This window comes from Myzus persicae, unplaced genomic scaffold, assembly GCF_001856785.1.
Source record: "Myzus persicae strain clone G006 unplaced genomic scaffold, MPER_G0061.0, whole genome shotgun sequence".
In the NCBI taxonomy this organism is placed as follows: domain Eukaryota; kingdom Metazoa; phylum Arthropoda; class Insecta; order Hemiptera; family Aphididae; genus Myzus; species Myzus persicae.
In genome coordinates this window covers 1457645-1480051 of record NW_019101024.1, presented here as the reverse complement: position 1 = coordinate 1480051, position 22407 = coordinate 1457645, and the positions used below count along the sequence as shown (strand labels likewise).

The window sequence follows — 22407 nt, the reverse complement described above, 5'->3', positions numbered from 1 at the left end:
ATATAAATCAGAAAAAAATCCATGTAACAGATAGATACGAATTATATTTTATGGGTAAAATATCATTAAATTAAAAAGTTATTGAAATTCATGATAGTACATAGTTTGTTTGATTTTTATGTTTTTATTGATAATATATTTTCATCTAATATATCTAACCTTGATGAAATACATACATTATTTGTTATTTTAAATGTACCTATTAATGTATTGGTCTTATTATTCAATTTAATATACCAATATTAATATGTTATGTATGATCTAGGTACCTACTACCTACTTATAATTTTTTATTATATTGGATGGTAGTATGATTTATTTATAATATTTCTCTTTAAATGATGCATATTTCTTATATTTTTCTTAAGCAGCAAAATAGTAAACCATAACCTTACCTTACCTAACAGGTAGAAAATAAAATAATAACTGATACTGCGATTGAGAGAAATATTAATTTAAAAATATTTTTTAACTTGATCAACATCTGAGTTACAATAATATATTAAATAATCGATAACATTATCTTAAATCGATAACTGAAATGAATATTGCGCTCGTACCTACATATATTAGATTTTAGCTTATCTATTTGTTGTTGATTGTTATTATTACCTATTTTATGATTTAGTGATGTGGCGTGAGGTACCTGCATAATGTATTATTATGTTAGTGTATTTTCGTTGAAATTAATAACTTTATTTGTTTTTTTATCTACCTACCTACTTATATTTCACTTAAAAATGATAGCAATATTTGTGTATTGACTTTCTTCATAACGTATAAAGGAAATATTAATTAATTAAATAAATATTATATTTGGGTTTAATAATTATTCGTTAAATTCTTTGGGAAACTATTTACGCTTGACATTAGTATCAAATATAATATAAATATTAGACAATATTTATTAGAACCTATGTATATGAATATAATGTATATGTTATACTTAATATAACGGTGTTACGAGAAAAATAGTGTCCATCACTTTGACAATTGACACATTAATATTATTTAACATTTTAATCTAAAAATTATTCCTGACACGGAATGTCAGTTCACATGTTTGAGGCATTCCTTTACTCATATGGTTTATATTTGATACATTGATGTGTAATATGATATATAATACAAATATATTATGTATGTATGATATTTATCTTTACTCAAAGTAAAAGCATTATTTTTAATCGCTTGCAGTACTTCTCTACGGTGAAATCGAATTATTTCATTGTCAATTATATTGTTATAAAATGTTAATACAATTATAATACATAACCTGTTGAGATCTCCCTTGGTAATATATTTAATTTTATATATTGTAGGTATATTATTATTGTAATTATTGTTTTTACATACCACCTTCATCTTCTGAGTCCGACATAAATGTTTCTTGCATGGTTTCTGGAGAAATTACTTTGTACTTTTCGTCCGAAGTCGATGAAGGTGCAGCTTTTGTAACATTCTTCAAAGCCTCCACTACACTTATGTAGCCCAATTTCTGAGAAATTGACAGCGCCGTTTGTCCTTGCTGTATAAAATAACAATACAATATTTTAAAGTGTAATTATTTTCAAGACAATTAAATATTAGTTTAATAATTAAATGCAAAACTTTGCTTTATTGTTATTTTATGACTTGTATGACTCGTTATAGTTTAACACCATTATTACATTAAATTAATACTGCTTTTATTAACTAATTTAGTAACCACTGTCTTTCTATACAGGCATTACTTTGATAGTTTGATATTGTTCGTAACTAATATATCAGGTAAGTATAAATAAGCTTATTTTGTGACTTGGTGTAAAAATTAATAATATATGGTATAAATATTATTATTTTTTAAGTTGATGTATTTATTATGTAGTATAATTACGTATTTAAATTTAAATTATATTTTCATAACATCGTAATAATCATGAATGGAATTCACAAGTGCATACTGTTTATGCTCATTTATGCAATGCAATTCACTATAATATTTGCTTACATTTTAATAGCATAAGAGTCATAAAAACTAATTAATCCCACAACAACCCAATGGGTATATTTTATTGATTTCAATGTATTTATATTTTATGTAAATTACATCGTTACATATAATACTTTATGAAATTGAATTCTAATGTACAAGAATTTAATTGAACATAATTTGGTAATTGGCATACTTGCACCTTTTGATTAAGCGAGTCAATGTAGCACTACATTGTTAAAAAGGTTTTTATGGAATTTATGGTGTGAAATATTTAAATAAGCCATTTCTTAATCAACTGAAGCCATTATTTTAATTTATTCGTTTTCCAAATATTTGTAGGTACCTACTCGTTTATTCAAAATAATTCTTTAAGAAAATCTGGAATAACATTATAACTTTTAATATGGCCTTTTCAATAATTAAGAATTGCCCTCTTATAAAATAGATATATTTAATTATACTAATTTTCATAGAAATGAGTATACTCTTTGATGATTTATAAGTTTATAACCAATTAAATTACCTACATGTTAATCACAACGTTAAAAATAATATTTTTACTTACACTTGTCAATAAATCTGGGTCAGCTCCCTTATCCAATAAGTGGCTTACAATGGTAGAATGGCCTTGCTGAGCTGCTTGGTGAAGTGGTGTGTATCCAGAAGCTGTAGTAGCGTTGATATTAACTCCTTGACGAGCGGTTATGAATCGAACCATGTTTAATTGACCGAAATGACAAGCGACGTGCAAAGGAGTAAATCCAGCCTAATATTGTATAAATAGGTATATTAATACTTACAATTTAAATACATTAAGTAAAAAGTATTACTTATACAATTATTAAACTTATACTGAGTGATTAAACAAAATAATAACGAGTTGACTGTTTAAACTTATAAAAACAAACAAAAAAACAATGTCAATTCTTTAAAAATAAAAAATAAAACTTTTTATTTATTGGTTTGCTTAAACTACTAAAACTGTATTTTATTCTTTATGTTAATACACGCTGATCATTAACCAATCAATACCTATCAGATAGGTTCTTCAATTTATTCTTACTTTAGTTTCAGGATTAATGTCTGCGTGGTAATTATCCAATACAACAGCTACTTTATGTTTATCTTCTTGTGCGGTAAGATGCATTGGTGTTAAACCGTTCTGTAAAATATATTTTACGTTGAAAAAGGTATCATGGATTTCACAAGCACTGTATTAATTACCTTTGACTTATAATTAGGATCTGCGTTGTGGTTCAAAAGTAAAGTAGTCATCTCAACATTACCTTCCTGAGAACTAAGATGAAGAGGAGTAAATCCTGCTTTTGACTCAGCGTTTGCTTTTGCTCCGTAGTCTAATAATGTAACTGCAATATCCATCTAAAACACATATCATTTATAATAATAAAATATACATTTTGCATTTAATTATTTGAACAGAAAATATTAAATAACATTAAATATTTTAGAATTATTTAAATGATGTAACTGAACTACAGTTCTCTTTGGAGAGGTCTCGGAGTGGGATAGAGTACACTAATTTTTTTCAAAATATTTTTTAGCGTAAGGAGTACCTAACACTAATTTGTGTAAGTATGAAAATTAAATATTATTAAAACAATTAAAAATCCAAATCTGGAGAACACGTTTGTTTGATCACAGCACCTTTTTTACAGGGAGATCTAATGAGTTTAATCGGACATTTTCACATGCACTACCGCAAAATGTATAATCATAGAATTTCTTTAATGTAGGTTCACAGAATCTTTTTAATTTTTTTAAAAGTATGATTCCAACAGTTTATGTGACCACTACCTTGAACACCACATCACACAAGTGTGTATATATTTCCACACATAACTATTTGTCTGTTACACAAATAATAAATACAGTTGGGTATGTGAACATTACACTTTTTTGAAAAATTCTATGTTTATGCGTTATATGGTAGAGCATGTGGAAATACCTGCATAAACCAACGAGATATTTTTGTTAAATATATGCTGTGGACATACAAATCTATGTACTACTTACACTATTGCATTTTTAATTTTATCGTTTTTTTAATAAAAACTAAAATGGAACGTTTTGCAGTTTTACTAAACAAAAAGTCTTTATGATAACATATTTTTGTAAAAAGATTGATAATGTCACGTTTATATTACGATTTACCAAATAAATTTTACAGTCATTATGTTATTAATTTATTTAAATAAGTAGAACAGTCAAAATCTTTTCAGAAAGGACAGTGGTTTTTACTTTGTACTATACTTCATATGTAACTAAAAATTATTTGTTTGCACATGATTTAAGAGGAACCGTAACATTTTAAATTGCATAAAATTAATTAGGTTTTAATTAATTCTAATAGTAGTATAAATCATAATTTTCAGTCTTATAATACCTAAAAAATTATAGCACACTCAATATAAAAAATGATATGCATAAAAACTTATACATTATTTCAACAGTGCTAATAAATATAAACAATGATTTAGTTATAAATACAAACATTATAATACTTTTTCATCATAAGACGTATAAATTACCTGATTCTTTTTTGCCGCTATATGAAGAGGCGTGTGACCATTCTTTGCTGTGGCATGAGGTGATGCTTGTTTGTCAAGCAACATTAATGCAACTGCTTGGTTGTCATAATGACTTGCTACGTGTAATGGTGTTACGCCGTTCTAGAGGTTAAAATAGTGAAGACAATTAAACTATAATATAAGATAGCAGACTGACTTAATATTATATATATTTTTTTTTTTATTATTATCAAAATAATTGTTAAGATGAATAAGTATTTATGTAGCTGTATTCGATTTTCACATGCGTTTATATTTCAAATATATATTTGAAATAAAAAAAAAATATATATATATATATAAACTATTAACTATTAACCATGTTGTAAGGTTTGAAAATCAAAAGTTAAAGTATAACCTATTTCAAAAATAGAAATAAGTTCTTAATTTATAGTAAAACTGTAAAACAATTAATGAAGACTTAAAATTAGCAAAAAATGTAATTCAAACTATTTAAATACCATTTTTTTTTATAAAAACACAACAATTTATTGAGATTTTAAATGTTAATTATTAAAATTAATCTGTTTATAACTACCAATTTTGAAAATCACTCTATTTATGAACTACATATTTAATGTGAAATTACGCATGTATTATACATTCCAATTTCGAACAAATATATTGCATTTGTAACTATTCATGAATAATGAATGAAGTTTATGAAATTATAAAAAATATATTATAATAATTTAATAGTTATTATTTTTACTAGTTATTTTATTATTTTATAATTAAGTAAAAGCATCTTGAAGTCTAGATTAGAGTTTTGGATTTATATCTACAAGAAAAAAATTGTTACATGAATAGTCATTATTCAACTTCACTTTCTCTTTCAATAATAATTCATTTTTGTTTTTTTTTTTTTAATGAACTACCTTCTTGTACTTTTAAGTTTTATTTGGTTTGTAGCAGAAATATTTAGGTATTGGTTTTATGTAAAATGTCTTATAAAAATAAAAAAATAAAATATTTTGTGTCTTATATAGAAGAGTTTGATCTTATCCTTGGAACAATTTTTGGCACACCAAACTACTCAGTGCTCATCATATTTAAAAAAAAATCAGTGATAAGTATAATAACATAGGTTGTTTATCGAGTAATGGGTACGCAAAATACTCATCTAGTACCTACTATGTAACTATCTAATAATAATGAATCTAACTTTATTTAAATAATAATATTTATAGTAAGGTTCTATATAATTGCGTGAAGTTCCTTAATTGTATGAATGGAAAAATATAAAGAACCTTTAAATAAAATATTACACAGTATATATATTATGTATATACAGTATGTATGTTACTTCAACGGAAATTCAAAAATTCGAACTACAAAAAATGTGAATACATTTATAAAGCAGAGGTTCCCAAATTATGGATCACCATCACCATCCATATATTTATATATTCTGGTGGGTCTCGTAAAATTTTAAAAATATATAATTTTTTTATATCATCTTTAACTAAATATATAAAAATGGAGCCAAAAATGTATAACAATTCATCAATTGAGAACGGCTGGGCTAATTTGGCTCAAATTTTTTTTTAATTGTTGGTAATTACCAGGAGATAATTTTTATGAAAAAAATTTTGGAAAACCCTTTTTTTTACATTTTTTTGATGATTTATGTTTTGAGTTCCGGAATGTTTTTTCGAATTGAAAAAGCTACAGCAAGCTTTAGCTTATAAAATTGCCCATATGACATAATTAATCGTTAAATTGGGGTCGGGGCAAACACCAAAAAAAAAATGAGAAATATGTCGTGTATTGAATATTAGGTATTAATATTATGTTTCACTGTATAAAGTAAAGTTTAAATTTTGTAAAGTGATAATTTTTGTATAGTTGTTAATTGTTATTCCGTTCGATTTTATTTATAGCCGTAATATTCTCTTTACATAGAACGCAATAGTCGATAGAAGAAATAAAATTTAGGTTTTATGTACATGAAATATGATTATTCGATTATTACGACTTAATTTTCCATTTTCCGTTGTTGGCGTTACCAGAAAAACTGCGCGAGAACAATTTTATTTTTTTTTATCTTACTAACCTAACAAGACACAATCCTGGATGGTTTAGATTCACAATTGGACCCGATAGGTCCGACCCGGGGAGTTGCTCCAACAGAGATTATAAGATTTACAAAGAAAATATTTGTTTATATACGGTTGCTATTGGTTATAGGAGAAATATAAATATATTTAGTAGAAATGGTTATATTTTTTTTGTTTATTGGTTGCGTACAGTGGTTCATCGTGCAGTGCAGGTATAAGCATGCATACAATTGAATTTTCGCACATTGCCTACCAAGGTGGCTGAGTTGCGCTTATTTATTTATTTATTTATTTATTGAAAAACGGGACGTGCCCAATTACATTATAGCCACTCATCGGCGTGTCCGCAATAAAAATAAAACATATAATTTATAAAAAGTACTCATCAAGCCGTGTCCGAAATCCACAGCAGGTAGGCATCATAATATACTGCTCGCATTATCACCATCGTGTTTCATATAGAGTTAGCATTTTTAACGGGCAACAAAGTGCACGGGATCAGCTAGTAATATATGTATTTATATAAATGTACAAAAAAATTTATTTTTATTTTCAATAAGAGTATTCAATGATACTGTGTAACCGTGTAATTATTTACTATTTTATACATTTATTACGCTTCATTGATGTCCGAATTTAGTTGTACCTATTATTGATCGTTATCCCCGACGATCACAATATACTTTTACAAAGTGACGTGTCACCACGATGACTAAAAGTCATCTCAAACAGCGATTATTGATTACATAATTTAATATTAAACAAATTGATGAAATGAACGAAAAATTGATCATTCGTTGTTATATTGTGACTTTTGAGTTTTGACTTTTTGAATCTCTAAAATTGGGTCGTACCATGAAAAGTTTGGGAACATCTGCAATAAAGCTTCTTTTAGTTTAAGATAATAAGAATGCAAATTGAGATTATTTTTATCTTAATTTATAAAAAGACCTTGTCATAACACTTGAATAAGCCAAGCTCAAGCCATCATCAATTTTTCAAATTCAATGATACCGCACTTATTCAATGGATAATTATATATCAGCAACTCTTGCCTGGATTAAACGGGCATGATGAGTGTTCAACACCTGCTATTTATAACTTGACCTATGTTTTTTTAGCACATATTAGAGTATATGTGGTATTTGAAATAAATATAATAATTTTGTTTTTATTAGTTGCCATTTCCAAATAGAAGACCTGACAATATTTTAATTGAACATCTAACTATGATATTATATAATTCATATGATATTAAATATTATAAAGGTTAAAAGGTATGTATATATATAAGTATGTTTATATATGTACCTATACATAGTATATGTGTATTAAAAAGTCAATCAAACCATATTTTAGGTACTAGTTGTTATTATAATATTATAAAGATAGTCTATGCGACAGTACATTATGTAAAGCATTTTTAAACTTTGAAGTAGAGAAATACAATTTTAATCGAGATTGGACTACCCAAATAGAGGAATGTCAAATATATGTAACAGGACATATACGACATCCTCATGACGTCCTTTCAAAAATATATATTTATTTATCATTTATATTGTAACGTTCAATATATAATATTCATCGAAATGTATTTTTCAAAACTTGTTAAAAAGTTAATAGTCTAAAAATATTTTAGCTATAAAATGATAAAACCATTACTAACCTTTCCTTGAGCATCAACTGGAGCTTGTTTTTGTAACAGCAACTTGGTGACTTTAATGTTGCCGTACTTTGATGCCAAATGTAATGGGGTAAACCCTTTTTTAGTGGTTGCTGTCACTGAGGCTTCATTCTCCAACAACACTGATGCAACCTGCCAACAAAAAAAGTCCAGTGTTTCTCATTCATTATCAGTCATTGTCAACTTATTAATTTGTGTACAATATTTTACAAAGTTTAAGCTTGTTAAAAGTAGTTAATGCTGTTAGATATTTTTTCTATAAATAAATTCAAGCTTTTAAATATGTTTATACATTGCATCAGTGTTGTGAAGCTAAAGCCTGTGCCCATGATAAATAGTTTACAGCCAATAAGTATAGAGTCATAATAAATAATATATTATTGCGTTAGGATAGTTAGGCCAAAAATGTTTAGCCACATTTAGATATGGTAGGAAAAATGGAAAATATTTATAAGAATAACAACATTTCAGGACTTACCTAATCAATCAATATCGATTTTACCAAGTACCAAGTGACTTGCTTGATTTTTGAAGATAAAAGAAATTTAGAATGGAAAAACGACATTTTAATTGCAGTGGCTTGACAAAAAAAAAAAAAAAATAGGCAAAGCGAACAAAAACGTGTTTATAAATATTTAATATTTTTTTTTTAATTTAAGAAAACAACAATGACAATGATTAAGCATAAAATATTCACATCCATATTCTAGTTTTGTTTTTAACGGTGATTAAACTATTATAAAAAGATGTCTTTTGAATTTTAACAACGATTAAGAGATCAAAATAATGCTATGATATAACATTTATGTCATGTAAACTTTTATGAAACTTAAAAAAAAAAACTAACAGCACTATATTAAATATATTATAATATATCATCATCATCTAGTATGACAACTGTTTAAGGTTATAAATGTAAATCTATTATATTTTCTAATTTCTAACATTCACAGTAATAATAATTAAACCGTATAACAATAATTTATAAGTGCAAATTTGCTAAATAATATAATAATAATATGATTATATTATATTATATAGTTTAATTATTTACTTAATTATTAACTAAATGAAAAATAATTTGATTTTGGACTTAGTTTTGGGTCTACGTATAATATAGTGAACCACTGAACCATACACAATTTCATTTAATTGTAATTTGGAAATAAAAATAAAAATATGAATAATTTATTAAATTCTTATGCATAATTTGATCAAAATATTTTAGCAAATTTTTACAAACTATACATCAAATTATCGACTTGGCGATTAATGAATTGAAACCCAAACCTACTTATTACATAAAGGAAGGTGTTATAATAGGTTAGGCTTGACAATTAATATGACACGATTAATACGAAAGTAATACTGATTTATATATGTCATAATTAAAAAACAAATGTCTAATTTGGCACAGTACGTATATTTTCCTCATTTCTTATTGCTTTTTAATTTATATGTATTCAAGATTAAATAAGATTATTTATTTTTATTTATGAAGAATACGAACACATTTCGATGAAAATAATATGGCAGTGAATCCTTTGTTCAGAAATAAATTACGTCATACTCGAAATACTTAATCGACGACATTTTAGGACACTTTAATTCATATTCTTATAACCGATAAATTCTTTTTTAACGTACTTTAAGCTATTACACAAATTAATATTGGCACCGAAATTTGAATTTGAATACTTAATTACTTTTAATTTACAAATTTAAATTATTTTAGAATAATAATATTTGTAGTATATTTTTAACTCGAATATTAAAATCACTTGAGTAATTTATTTAAGAATTATTTTATCCGTAATTATATTGATACAATTATTATGGTCTATAATAACTGATTGGTCAAAATTTAATTAAAACAAAGACATCGGGTATTTCTGACAGTGATAAAATATTTTACCGAATAGATATCACCAGTTTTTCTCGATCCAATAAGGATGTACGCTGAACTCTAGTACCAAATATTATGATATAAAGATAATTATAAGGAAAGAATCACAATATTTAATTGTTTTAAATAAAATATTCTCGTCTAACAGACCAAAACTTATCAAGCAAATATGTTGTGTCCACGTGATCCATAATGCGTTTCATAATCAGTGCTCTTACCTCCTCCTGGCCCTCTTTAGAGGCAATATGTAGAGCGGTGTATAGATCTTTCGTGGTCGAATCGACTGCGGCGCCGTGAGCTAACAGCAACATTACGATGTCCACGTTACCCAACCTGGAAGCTATGTGAAGCGGAGTTTGTTTCTCCTGTACAATAGATATCAAAATATATAAAATATGACACATATCCGACCATATAGGAACCGGCACAAGATTTACACGTACTCTAGCCCTGGCGTCCACTTGAGCTCCGTTGCGGAGCAATATCCGTATGATGTCTGTCTGATTGGCCCTGGCAGCCAGATGCAATGGAGTTTCTCCCCTCACCGTCGGCAGGTCCGGGTTGGCCTCGTGTTGTAACAGGAATATCACGATGTTCATACAGCCCATGAAACTGGCGACGTGCAACGGAGTAAGCCCGGACTATATAATATAAAAACAATAATCGTTATAAACATCGATAAACTCAATCATCATATATTTGGTCTGTCGAATCGATCATCAGACCTGAGGCATTAATAATACACATGATTAGTTATATAGTATAAATACAGGTATAGGTATACTCACTTCCGTAGTCGCTTCCAAGCTCGCGTTGTACTTGAGTAGCAGCTCTACAACTTTGATGCGGTTCTTCTTGCACGCAATATGCAACGGCGTAAAACCGTTCAACGCCCTGGCATCGGGATCCGCGTGTTTCTCCAACAAGAGTTTGGCTACCCGGATGTGTCCACAGTGGGCGGCCACATGAAGACCAGTCAAGTAATCTACGGTCACATCGTCGACGGGAGCATTGTTGGACAATAACACTTTAGCGGCTTCCACGTGATCTCCTTGGGCCGCCATGTGCAATGCAGCCAAACCGTTCTACAAATTAAAAAAAACATATTTTACAACTTTGACTTTTCTTTCCGCTTAAAAAACGAATAAAAACCATTTCATAATAATTTTTTTAAAGTATTTTATGGTTAAAAAAGTGTATGATCCACACCAACCTTGGTCTTTGAACTGATTGGAGCATTTCTTTGTAAAAGCATGTCAATAACTTGATCGTGTCCGGATCTTGCAGCGCAATGTAAAGCCGTCAAACCATCTCTAGTTTTAGCTTCAATATTTGCACCGCTTTCGAGCAACAAAGATACCATGTTGCTTTTACCCCATTTCGCTGCCACGTGTAATGGAGTTATGTTATGCTATTACAAAAACATTAAGATTAATTTGTATTGTCATTGTAACCTAAATAAAGTTTCGTACTTTAGCAGAATAGTTGACGTCAGCTCCTTTAGCAAGGAGTAGTTTAGCAATTCCGTCGTTTCCATAATGTGAAGCGATATGTAATGGAGTAAATCCACTCTTAGATGTAACGTCTGGGTTATGATCATTCTATATGCCAAAAAGTATATAATTGTTATAACAATTCGATTTTTGTGTAATGATTTCATAATTTAAATCAATATTTATTAAATATTTATTGTTTACTTGAAGGAGTAAATCTGCGGCCTTGCAATCGTCTTTTTTTGCTGCAATATGCAATGCAGGGAGACGCACTTTACCTTTGGTATCATTTTCTAATAACACAGTTACTACCTTTTCATGACCCTGCTGCATTGCAACAGCGCATGGTGTAAATCCATCCTACAAAAAACAATTTTCAGTTATTAAATAGCTTATTTGTATTTAACCTTTTTTTCACGCGTCATACCTCAGTTGCCAGATTTTGATTGGCCCCATTTGCTAACAAATACTTAACAACTCTGTCATGATTTTCTTGCGCAGCCATATACAAAGGGGTGAAACCATTTTGACTTTGCACATTCACCAATGCGCCATGTTCCACAAGGGTGACCACCACATCATATTGCCCCGCTGAAAACACATAATTTATGTTAATCGTTGAAAAAAAATGGAATATTTATTGTATACCAAGAGAAGCAATATGAAGTGCAGTATTTCCTTTTTTTGTTGCCGAGTTAACGTTAGCACCCCTTTTTAATAACTCTTTCACGATTTCCAAATGCCCATCTTTTGAAGCCAAATGCAGAGCATTCAAACCGTTCTGAAAATAAACGATAAGATGAATATAATTTTAAAATTTACTAGAGGTAAAAATTATTCTAAATACTTACTGAGTTAGATGTATTTATATCGATTTTATTTTTCAAGTGTTCAATGACTTTATCAAGGTTCCCGGATCGTGCCGCTCTTAAAAACGAAGAGGTATTCCCCTCCGCCTATAAAATTATATGCACAATTATACAAATTATATAATATAATGTAACTACCAGAATAAATAATAGTATAAAGAAATTAAATAATCATATATTTTAGTATTGTAATTATAAATAATAACATATTAGTGGATACTACTAACACTTATAGTAAATTAAATTTGGGTCATTATAACCTACCTCCGGATTGAAAAATTACATATTATTATACATTTGCCTATTCATTTTACATTAATTAAATAGATAAAAATGGATGAAGGGAAAAGATAAAAAAAACTACTGAATAATTTATTTGCCTATTTTAAAATAATACATTTTTTATAGAATCGTGGTTGCAAGACATATTTTATTAATATGATTTTTGTTAATAAGGTATTATAGACTCAACTAAGTTTATAAATTATAATTAGTAGTATGCCGTATCACAAATCACTATAAAATGTATACAAATATTACAAAATTAATTTGTCATACAACAGTCAACAGTCTAGAACTTAAGAACTTTTTTATGTACCTATACCAAATTAAGTGAGGAGACTAGGAAATAGAATATCACCGTTTTAAATATTATTTTTTTTTGTCGAAATACGTTTTTTGGCCGTTACATGTTTCTATCTTATACATTTCCTAATCAAAAGTTTGGAAATGGATCATAGTTTTCGCATACGAGTTTTTCATTTATTTATTTTAGGAGTAAAAATATATTCTTATAAAACATTGGGGACTTTGTGTTTAATTAATATTTTGCAAATAAATTAAATATTCATTTATTTTGTCGATCATAAAATTAATAAACATAATAAAAAAGAAAGTTTATCAACAGCATAATAAATTGTAGCACTTTTATTCACTATATATTATTCCTTTTATTCCTTATATTATTATAATAAAATAGGTATATAATATATATAATATAATATTTTACTTAATAACGATAATTAAAAATTATATTAAGTACTATATGGTTTATTTACACAAGATAAAATAAGAAACGATTTAAGGCAGTCGTTAAATGCACGTTTTGTTAAGCTTCGTACAGGGTGCGATGACTGATGACCATCATTAGTGCATATAGATTTCATATCGAAATCATAAAGACTGCATATTAAACACAAGTCACAAGATCCAGATGACTAAATAAAATATGAAATATGTTAAGAGGATGTTAGCGCAACACTTGTATGTAAATTGTTGTCCTTCCAGACAGAGCCTTCAATAAACCTTTAATAATGAGAAACTTTTATAATCAAAATTTATCAGTTCATAATTTAATAAATTTAAACATCAAAAAAATCCTATTAGCTGGATGGCACCATAATAGATTAATACCATTTGTTACAATCAGTACATATCGATTACTGAATTTGAATGGTTTTGCTACACAACTAGAAATGCGAAGCGCTGTTTTGTATACGAGTATTATTGGCGTGTGCGAATAAATAGGGAGAAATAATAATAATGTTACGCCAACATTTTTTTAACGTTATGATATACAATCAAAACTCTTACTTGTCCGGTTTCGGTGACCATGTCCACCCACGCCGCGGACCGCGGTGAGTAAACTACTTAACGAATTGTCTTAGTGCAACTATATATTAATAATATAACAACAAGTAAATTGTGTCTAAATTACGCCATTTCTGTGCCGGTGTTGCCGCGTACGGCACCGATACTAAACTGGCCCCTTCGAGCTTATCGCCGGCGACGAGACGGCCAACACCTCCCCTGTGTGACGCCCTCACCCAAATGTCATTACTGAAAAAGCCCCCAACTGGTCAATGCTGCCAACCCCTACGGGCGTAACTGGTGCGCGCACTTGCTGCAAATGCCACGTACACCTGTGTGTGTGTGTGTGTTTGTGTGTGTGTGTGTGTGTGTGTGTGTGTGTGTGTTTGTGTGTGTGTGTGTGTGTGTGTGTGTGTGTGTGTGTATGACCTGCATAAGGGATGGATATACCTATGTGGAGGCTTTACCTATCGTATATTTATTTTTTTTTAAATATGAATGAAAAGAAAAATTACTAAGGAACAATTATAAGAAATAGTTTTTGAGAAATTGAAAAAATAAAATTTTTTTTTATTTTGAACTCTAACCTTTTGAAACTCTTGACTTATCGATTAAAACGTAAGAACACAATGAGACTACACTAAGTTTTATTTATTTTCGCTAAAACAGCTCGGCTTAATTTTAAAATAATAATTTTCTTTAAACTATTTAACACACCAACATATTTCATGTTCTCATAATTTATCGTTAAAAATAATTGCGTAGCAATAGGATTTATATTCTTAAAAGAAACTTGAAATACAAAAAGTTTGATATCTTTTCTTAAATAGCTTAATTTTTTATGAATTATATTTAACAGTATGCAATCAAACTGAAATAATTAAAATAATATGACTACGATATGAACACACTTAAATTTATGATGTCTACTTTACTAAAATAATTTCCTAATAAGCCGTTAATAATTTCCATCGCAATCAATTAATATTAATTTCCACAGTAGCTGAAATTCGTGAAATAGGTACCTATATATAATTCAACTGTGGTATACTTGAAAACTGGTTTGATATTGTTAAATATAATATGCGAGAGCGGTTTATTTAAACAGGCCTAAGATATCCGATAAGGATGTCTATATTTCCAAACCAATTTGTTATTTTGAACTTGACAAACAATTAATGAACTTAAGCTTTTAATAATCGTATACTGCAGGTATGTAAGTTTACGACCTTTTACGAAATTTACATTAAACATTTCACTCGTACAACCAGTGGTAACCGGCGAGACGAATGTGGTCTTTGAGAGGCACTTACTTCTCGATTTGTATTAATATTTGGGGGTGGGTGGGTGGGTGCTCAATATGAAAATGAAATACAATTATTACATAATAATAGTAAATACTAATAATACGAAAAATACGAAAAGTACTTGTGTTTATTATAAATTGTTGTAAATGGATGGGTGGTCAATTTTAGGTTGCTTATGGGTTATCTTGGGTTCGCTAAGCCACTGAATACAACTAATACGCAAGTTGCCGTGCACTAGACGAAAATATCCTACGTCACTATGACAATATTAAATATTAATTATATGATATTTATTTATATAATATTTTAAATATGGGTACTCCCACAACTATGCGCAATAGGATTGATCACGATCCCTGCTACATACACCACGCGAATTCGACAATACCTATGCTACGTTCTCCTTTGTATATATCCTATAGGTGCCGTGGGTATCCCAATGTCAGGGAAATTGTGCAATATTACGACAAACGGTTGCTGTCACTATATATTATACCCGTTCACGTACACCATATACGAGAGATAGGGTGAGGAGGTCGCGTGCTTTTAGGTTGGTAATGCGTGCAAGAGCACAATAAAAACGCGAAACCAGCGACGGTCGTCGGGGTGTAGGTGTAGCGCGGCGTTTTGTATCGAACGGCGGCGCCGCCAGCCGCGGCGGTCTGTGCAAAATCAATACGCGCCGCCGCCGCTACTGCCGTCACTGCAGCAGCGCGCGAGGGGTGTGCAGATTAGATCCGGTGCGGCGTCGGAACCCCAGGCCCGGGGAACGAACGAAAACTTACCCTACTCTCTTTATTAGCACAAATCTGGCAACGTCGGAGTGCGAATTTTCTGACGTATATCATGTAATATATGTAATATATATAATTTCACACTCCGCCGGCATTGCCTATATTATGTACACTATACACTAATATCGCAGATATATATATATAATATATATGCTATGACCTATAAGTTATAACTTGCAATAATAAACGTCGAGTTTTCAAACTCAATTAAATTGTGAAAAAGTTGAAAATGTTCGGCCATAAATTTTAAAATATTAAAACTTGTAGTACCTACCGGCTACCAACACCTGCAACATTAGTTTCGAACAAAATAAAATGTATTTTGTTATATTGTATAGTACAACAATTATTATATTATAATATAAATTATATTATTTATTAATTTCTATTTTCTGTGATTTTTCGGGTTCCGAGTAGAAAACTTATCGATGTTTCCAGTGATGGCGCTATTAGGTAAGCCAAACCTTTAAACATCATGCATCAATACATATTAAATATTAGGGCGGGCGGCGCCGTGGCGGTCATCATACCAGTCCTACATTCCTTTATGTTTTTAATACAAGATAATAAATAGGTATAAGATATTGTGAAATATTGCCGAAAACACACCATTGAGTTTATGATAATGCAAAATATCCTAATGCCAGAGCATTATTTTCAATTAAGGACTAGAGGAAATCATCAATGACTATTATTTTAAGCTCTGCAGTACCAATCTTAATATAATTATATCGGCATAACATCCCCGGAAATTTGAAAATTGATTGTGAATAAACGCACAACACTGAAATTTAAATGATATGTCAATAATAAAACATAATTTATTATTATCAGCATAATTTAACTATGCGTGTCTATAATAATATTATTATATATAAGAATGTATGCCGCCTGCAGATATTTAACGTTTATATTTTATTAAATTAATAACATTAAGTTTTCGGGACACTTGTGCTCAAATAGTGATTGTTAGCACTTGATGTCATTTTGGGTTATAATATATCGAAAACAGTAACATCAGTAAGGACTAAGGGGTGAACTACTTTAAAAAAATTACACTGCATTATATTATTATCGTCGATAACGAACGCCACCTGATGATTCTTCATTGTATCAACTACCAAATTATATAATATGTCCTACACAGAATAGTCGTAAACAGTAGGTAGGCACTCATAATACAATATACATTTATAGATAGACGATTGCCGTAATAATATCGTCGTGACCATTTTAAAAAATCGCATTCGTGTGAGCATACAACCTTATTAAATATAATAAATTAACATCGTAGTCTTGTTTCCCATGTCCCATTATCTTCATGGATCATTTTACTTACGACGCAATCTCAAGATGGTAATTCAATATTGTATTATAGATACGTAATATTTTAGAAATAAAATTTGTATATACGCGTGACGAATTTGAGACAACCTAAGATAAAAATAGAAAGAAAACATTTTATACAGGAAACCCTGCAGGCATATTATATTTGAAAAATATTAGATACCAAATTTTCCCCCTTCATATTAGAATATTAAATATTAGTATATTACGTATTTACATTCTACTTCTACATAATATATGTGTAATGTGTATTGTTTTGTAGTTTTAATGGCTAGTGCAATATTCATAATTATATCTGTTAATCGAGCAAACTATTAAAATGATGAATTTGTATGCCTAATTCAATAAAAAATTTAATTTCTGTTTGCACGTAATTTTATTTAGTTTAATAGAATTTTTAAGTAGTTATTTAAAAAACAACTTAAAACCCCAAATTTTACATTTTCAATGTAAACTAATTTGATTTATGTTTGTGGCAATTCGAATAACAAAACAACTACCTTGACATAATTCACAAACCCTATACAAGTATATTATTAAAAATTCTATATTTTATTGTAATTTTGTGCAAGTACTTGGAACTTAATTAAAAACAAATGCGCTTATTGAAATGCTAATAATAGATTTACAAAAAGTGTTAGCCAAATATCTAAACTATAGGTTTTAAGTTTTCACGGTCAAGCGTAAACCTGAAGTACATTTATTTTTCACTCAGTCACAGTTTTTGAATAACAATGAAAATAATATATTATGTTTATGACCAATAACGTTTGGAGCACCATAACTCATAACTTATGAGCCCTATAAGCAATGTTTCACCTACATTAGAGATGAATTTATTATAATAGTAGTTATACAAAATAGAGCTATACAATATTATAACTTAAAATAACTAAAGGTCGAAAGAATATTCTATTAAAATATCAGTTACCTATTTATTTTTGGTGATAATGCACAAATTTAAAACTTTTTTATTTTGTAAATAAAATCGTGATACTCGTTATCAATGACGAATTAAGTAAGTATTGACTAATAAATATATCTAGTAATAAATAGCGAAACAAAGTGTTTTTTTATTAGTGTGGCTGTTTTTTATGCTGTGCATTATTATTATTATGTAGGTAAAAAAACTGAATTAAATTCAAAAATTGTAAATGATAGAATTAATGTACATAGAAACGGACAAGACACAAGTCAATGATTAATACATTAATAAGACCTACAGTTTTCTAACTTCGCCGTTTTGTGAATTTTCCAAAATATATTTTTTTAACACTTTAATGAGTCCTTGAGACATCTGAGTCCATTTATGTTTAATGTCCGAACTTTAATTAAGGCTAATTAAAATATATTTTTTAAATCCCAGAAAGTATTATATAATATGTAAAAGCGCAAGCCACATATAATTTTAAAATCAATGTATCTCCCTAGCTCGGTTTAGAATCTATAAAACATGACAGTAGGTTCCCTACATCATCTTGCAATTCTGAAATCATAGATATATGAATGAAAAAATAATTTATGAATTCATATCGGAAATACCATTATATACCGTCAGATTACAACAAAAATGTATATGATATCATAATATAATATATTTCGGTGACAGTTGTTTGCTCAACACGCACGCAGATATGATTTTTAATACACTCGGAAATGGAAATAAAAACTATATTTTATAACCATCAGGTTGCCTAACCTTTTGAAGCAATAAACTTCGATAATTTTTTTGCGATAAACATGCACAATCGAATTTATGTACGACGTTGATACTAAAAACTAAACGCACGTCTTTCATTTGAATAGTCATAAACCGGATACATTTTTGGTAAATGAGCATTTCGATATCATAAAGTACATTAAATATCCATTAATCGCAACATTTTAGCGACATGCGTAATTTTGATTTTCAGCCACTAGTAGTATATATAACATATATGTATAGACTGTGTAGTATGGTTATAACTTATAAGTTTTGGTTAATGGTTTCGTTTCAACATCGTTAGGTCGTGTCACAACTTTACCTACGCGTTCTAAGTATATCTATAACTAGCGCAAACTGAAAATTTAATATTCTCTTATTAAAAATTATTTATTCACCTCTAATGAGTTTTCTTCTACAACATTGCTGCTCTGTGCTAAGCTAGTGTCTACTTTTAGTATAAACTATTGATTTCCTTAACATAATAAATAAAGGTCAAATAGGACATACGAGCGGTAATTCACAGCTGTGTCTCGATTCACCTAAAATCCATTTATATTTTGTGTACAATAATGTAGATAATGTATGATACTGTCTATTTTACATTCAGAACCATATTGTAAGTAGATACAATTGGATTTCGTCCAGGGTCACTGTATAGAAATATAAAAATACTTGTGCAGAATCAATATTAAGTTTAGTCAAAAAAAGATAAAATTGAAATGAAAACGAATAAAAACAACAAATGGACAATATCATTTTATGAGAAAATATAATAATAATGGATAATCTCGTTTTGTATGTGGATGATATGGTTCAACGAGCTTTATTAAAATAATATATATTTTACTTAAATGTCACCACTGCAGCATCATTCGTCGCCTACGGTAACATGTTTCCGAGCCAAAATGGCAATTGTTTTCCAACATTCCAAAATTAGATACACTGTGGGTGATTTAAAAACGTGTAGTTTAATATAATCAATATTAAGATGTTTTAGTTTCATAAAATACAAATTAACCTAATTTAGAATAAAATCATCAATAATAAATTAGTTAAAACAATCGAACTGATGTTATCTTTAATTTTAATTTAAATTGCTTTATAAACACTATACAGAATTTATTTCTTATTAGTTTTAATATTTTTCTGTAATAATGCAATCATATATTTGATAATATTTACAAAAGTTTACCTAGTAGGTGCCTATATTGTACATAGGTACACAAAAATTTAATAAAAATGAAATCTACAACCATTAATTTACTATTTCAACGAAATAAACTATAAAACTATAATATTAGGTGTAAGTATTAAATAACATGGTATTTTTTGAGAAAAAAATCGCTTTCGTGTTTTCAGGTTGTAAAATACATTCAATTCTAATATAATTTAAACCTAACTACGTTTTTTTCTTGTTAATGTTTTCTGCGCTTAATTTCTCCAGAGAATTTGTATTGTACAATGTTTTATACGTGCTCGAAACCATTAGAAAATTCCATATTAAAATACAGTTTATATTCTATAATAATATATTATATAAATAATATTATGTAAACTGGCTAGATCTTCGAACGATATTATTATATTAATACTTAACAATAATGTCGTTCTGTGATATTTTTTATATTCTCACTTAAAAGTATATTATAATACCACTTTCGTTTCGTTAAAACTTGAAACTTATAAGTTTATTTAAAAATACATAGATAAACCATTATAAATTATTATAAACAAATATTAATTAAATATTTTATTGTTAATATTACGCTTTGTTAATTATCTAACAACCCAAATAACTTGAAAGTGATATGGAAATAAAATTGGACATATCAGGTATCTAATATTATCTGGTATTGTTTGATTAGGTACTTATAAGTACTTATTTAAACTTAAATTTTTTTTAAATTCTTACTGATGGACAGTAGCATCAGTTGATATCGTAATCACTAGTTATCAATTTTGGGTTTTTTGAAACAAATATAATTGGTGTATTATTTTGCATTAAGTACAGGGCAGCTGTTCCTGGTAGTATTGTTTTTAATTTTATTTTTATCAAATTATAATTTCTTTCTAAAATCGAAGTATAATAATATATGGTATGCCGCGTATACAACCGCATAATAACCTTATCATTATTCTCGATCAATTATGAGGTAATACGAGCGTTCCGCATTTGTTATGGTATTTGCTAAACTAATTTTTGTATGGAACTGCGCTTATAGTATATAGTACATAAGTGCTTATAAAGTTATAAATTTAAAAAAAAGACTTATTTATTGACGTGATACAGACAATATTCTGCACGTTTACACTGTATACATAATAATATTATTATGTAGTAAGTTGTAAGTACCTATCTATATGCAGCGTAAGTTGCTTGTAATAATTTGTTTGAATAAAAATTATTATAATAGTGATAACTTTATTTAATAAAAGGCTTACTAAAACATTAACAATGAAACACGTATTACAAGCGTTTATTGACGCGTAACAAGAGTCAAAATTGATAATACACTGAGTTGGTTCGATACAATTATTTAATATGTATGCACCTATATAGTCTAAAACTACATCACAGTATCACATATTTCACTGGGTCAACTGTCACTAGGTACTTGAGGGTAAATAAAATCTTTTGTGGGAATCGTAAGATAGTTAGAATGAAAAAAACAAAACAAACGCTAACGCATCAAGGCTACCACGTCTTGGTAATAAATCAATACCTTATGTATAAACACCACCGGTTAGTAGAATTATTGTAAAAAAGGTATCAATAGTTTATGTTGCGTACACTACTTATTTATTATTAATTTATTTTTTTGATTCTAAAATAAATATAATATAATTGTTATACTATGTAGCTTTTGAGTTATTTACGTTTATCTTTGGTCAAGGACCGACCAGTGTCCCTTGTATATTTTTTTTTGACATACACTTATGGAAGATTATTACTATATTTTAGAGCAACGATAAAAATAGTGCATTTTTTTAGTAGTTTTTAGTATACCTTGACCAAATATAGCAATATATAACAATGTTATATTCTCAACAATTTGGAATAGAAAGTTTATACAGAACTACATAAT

At 28.4% G+C, this 22407-nt stretch overlaps 1 protein-coding gene across 1 annotated transcript in view; it reads right to left on the bottom strand.

Annotated features, from left to right (window-relative positions):
- LOC111027370 (ankyrin-3-like) overlaps positions 1-22407 on the bottom strand; it is a gene marked incomplete at its 3' end in the record, with an annotated part of 64070 nt that overhangs the window by 30741 nt on the left and 10922 nt on the right. The window contains exons 2-16 of the mRNA XM_022305739.1: positions 12561-12665; positions 12358-12490; positions 12137-12300; positions 11914-12069; positions 11689-11817; positions 11430-11627; positions 11005-11301; positions 10660-10857; positions 10435-10581; positions 8293-8442; positions 4525-4665; positions 3200-3355; positions 3039-3137; positions 2541-2741; positions 1357-1528 (exon numbers count right to left, since the gene is read on the bottom strand). Coding sequence (XP_022161431.1) covers positions 1357-1528; positions 2541-2741; positions 3039-3137; positions 3200-3355; positions 4525-4665; positions 8293-8442; positions 10435-10581; positions 10660-10857; positions 11005-11301; positions 11430-11627; positions 11689-11817; positions 11914-12069; positions 12137-12300; positions 12358-12490; positions 12561-12665 — 2446 coding nt within the window. The remainder of the gene's footprint in view (positions 1-1356; positions 1529-2540; positions 2742-3038; positions 3138-3199; positions 3356-4524; positions 4666-8292; positions 8443-10434; positions 10582-10659; positions 10858-11004; positions 11302-11429; positions 11628-11688; positions 11818-11913; positions 12070-12136; positions 12301-12357; positions 12491-12560; positions 12666-22407) is intronic.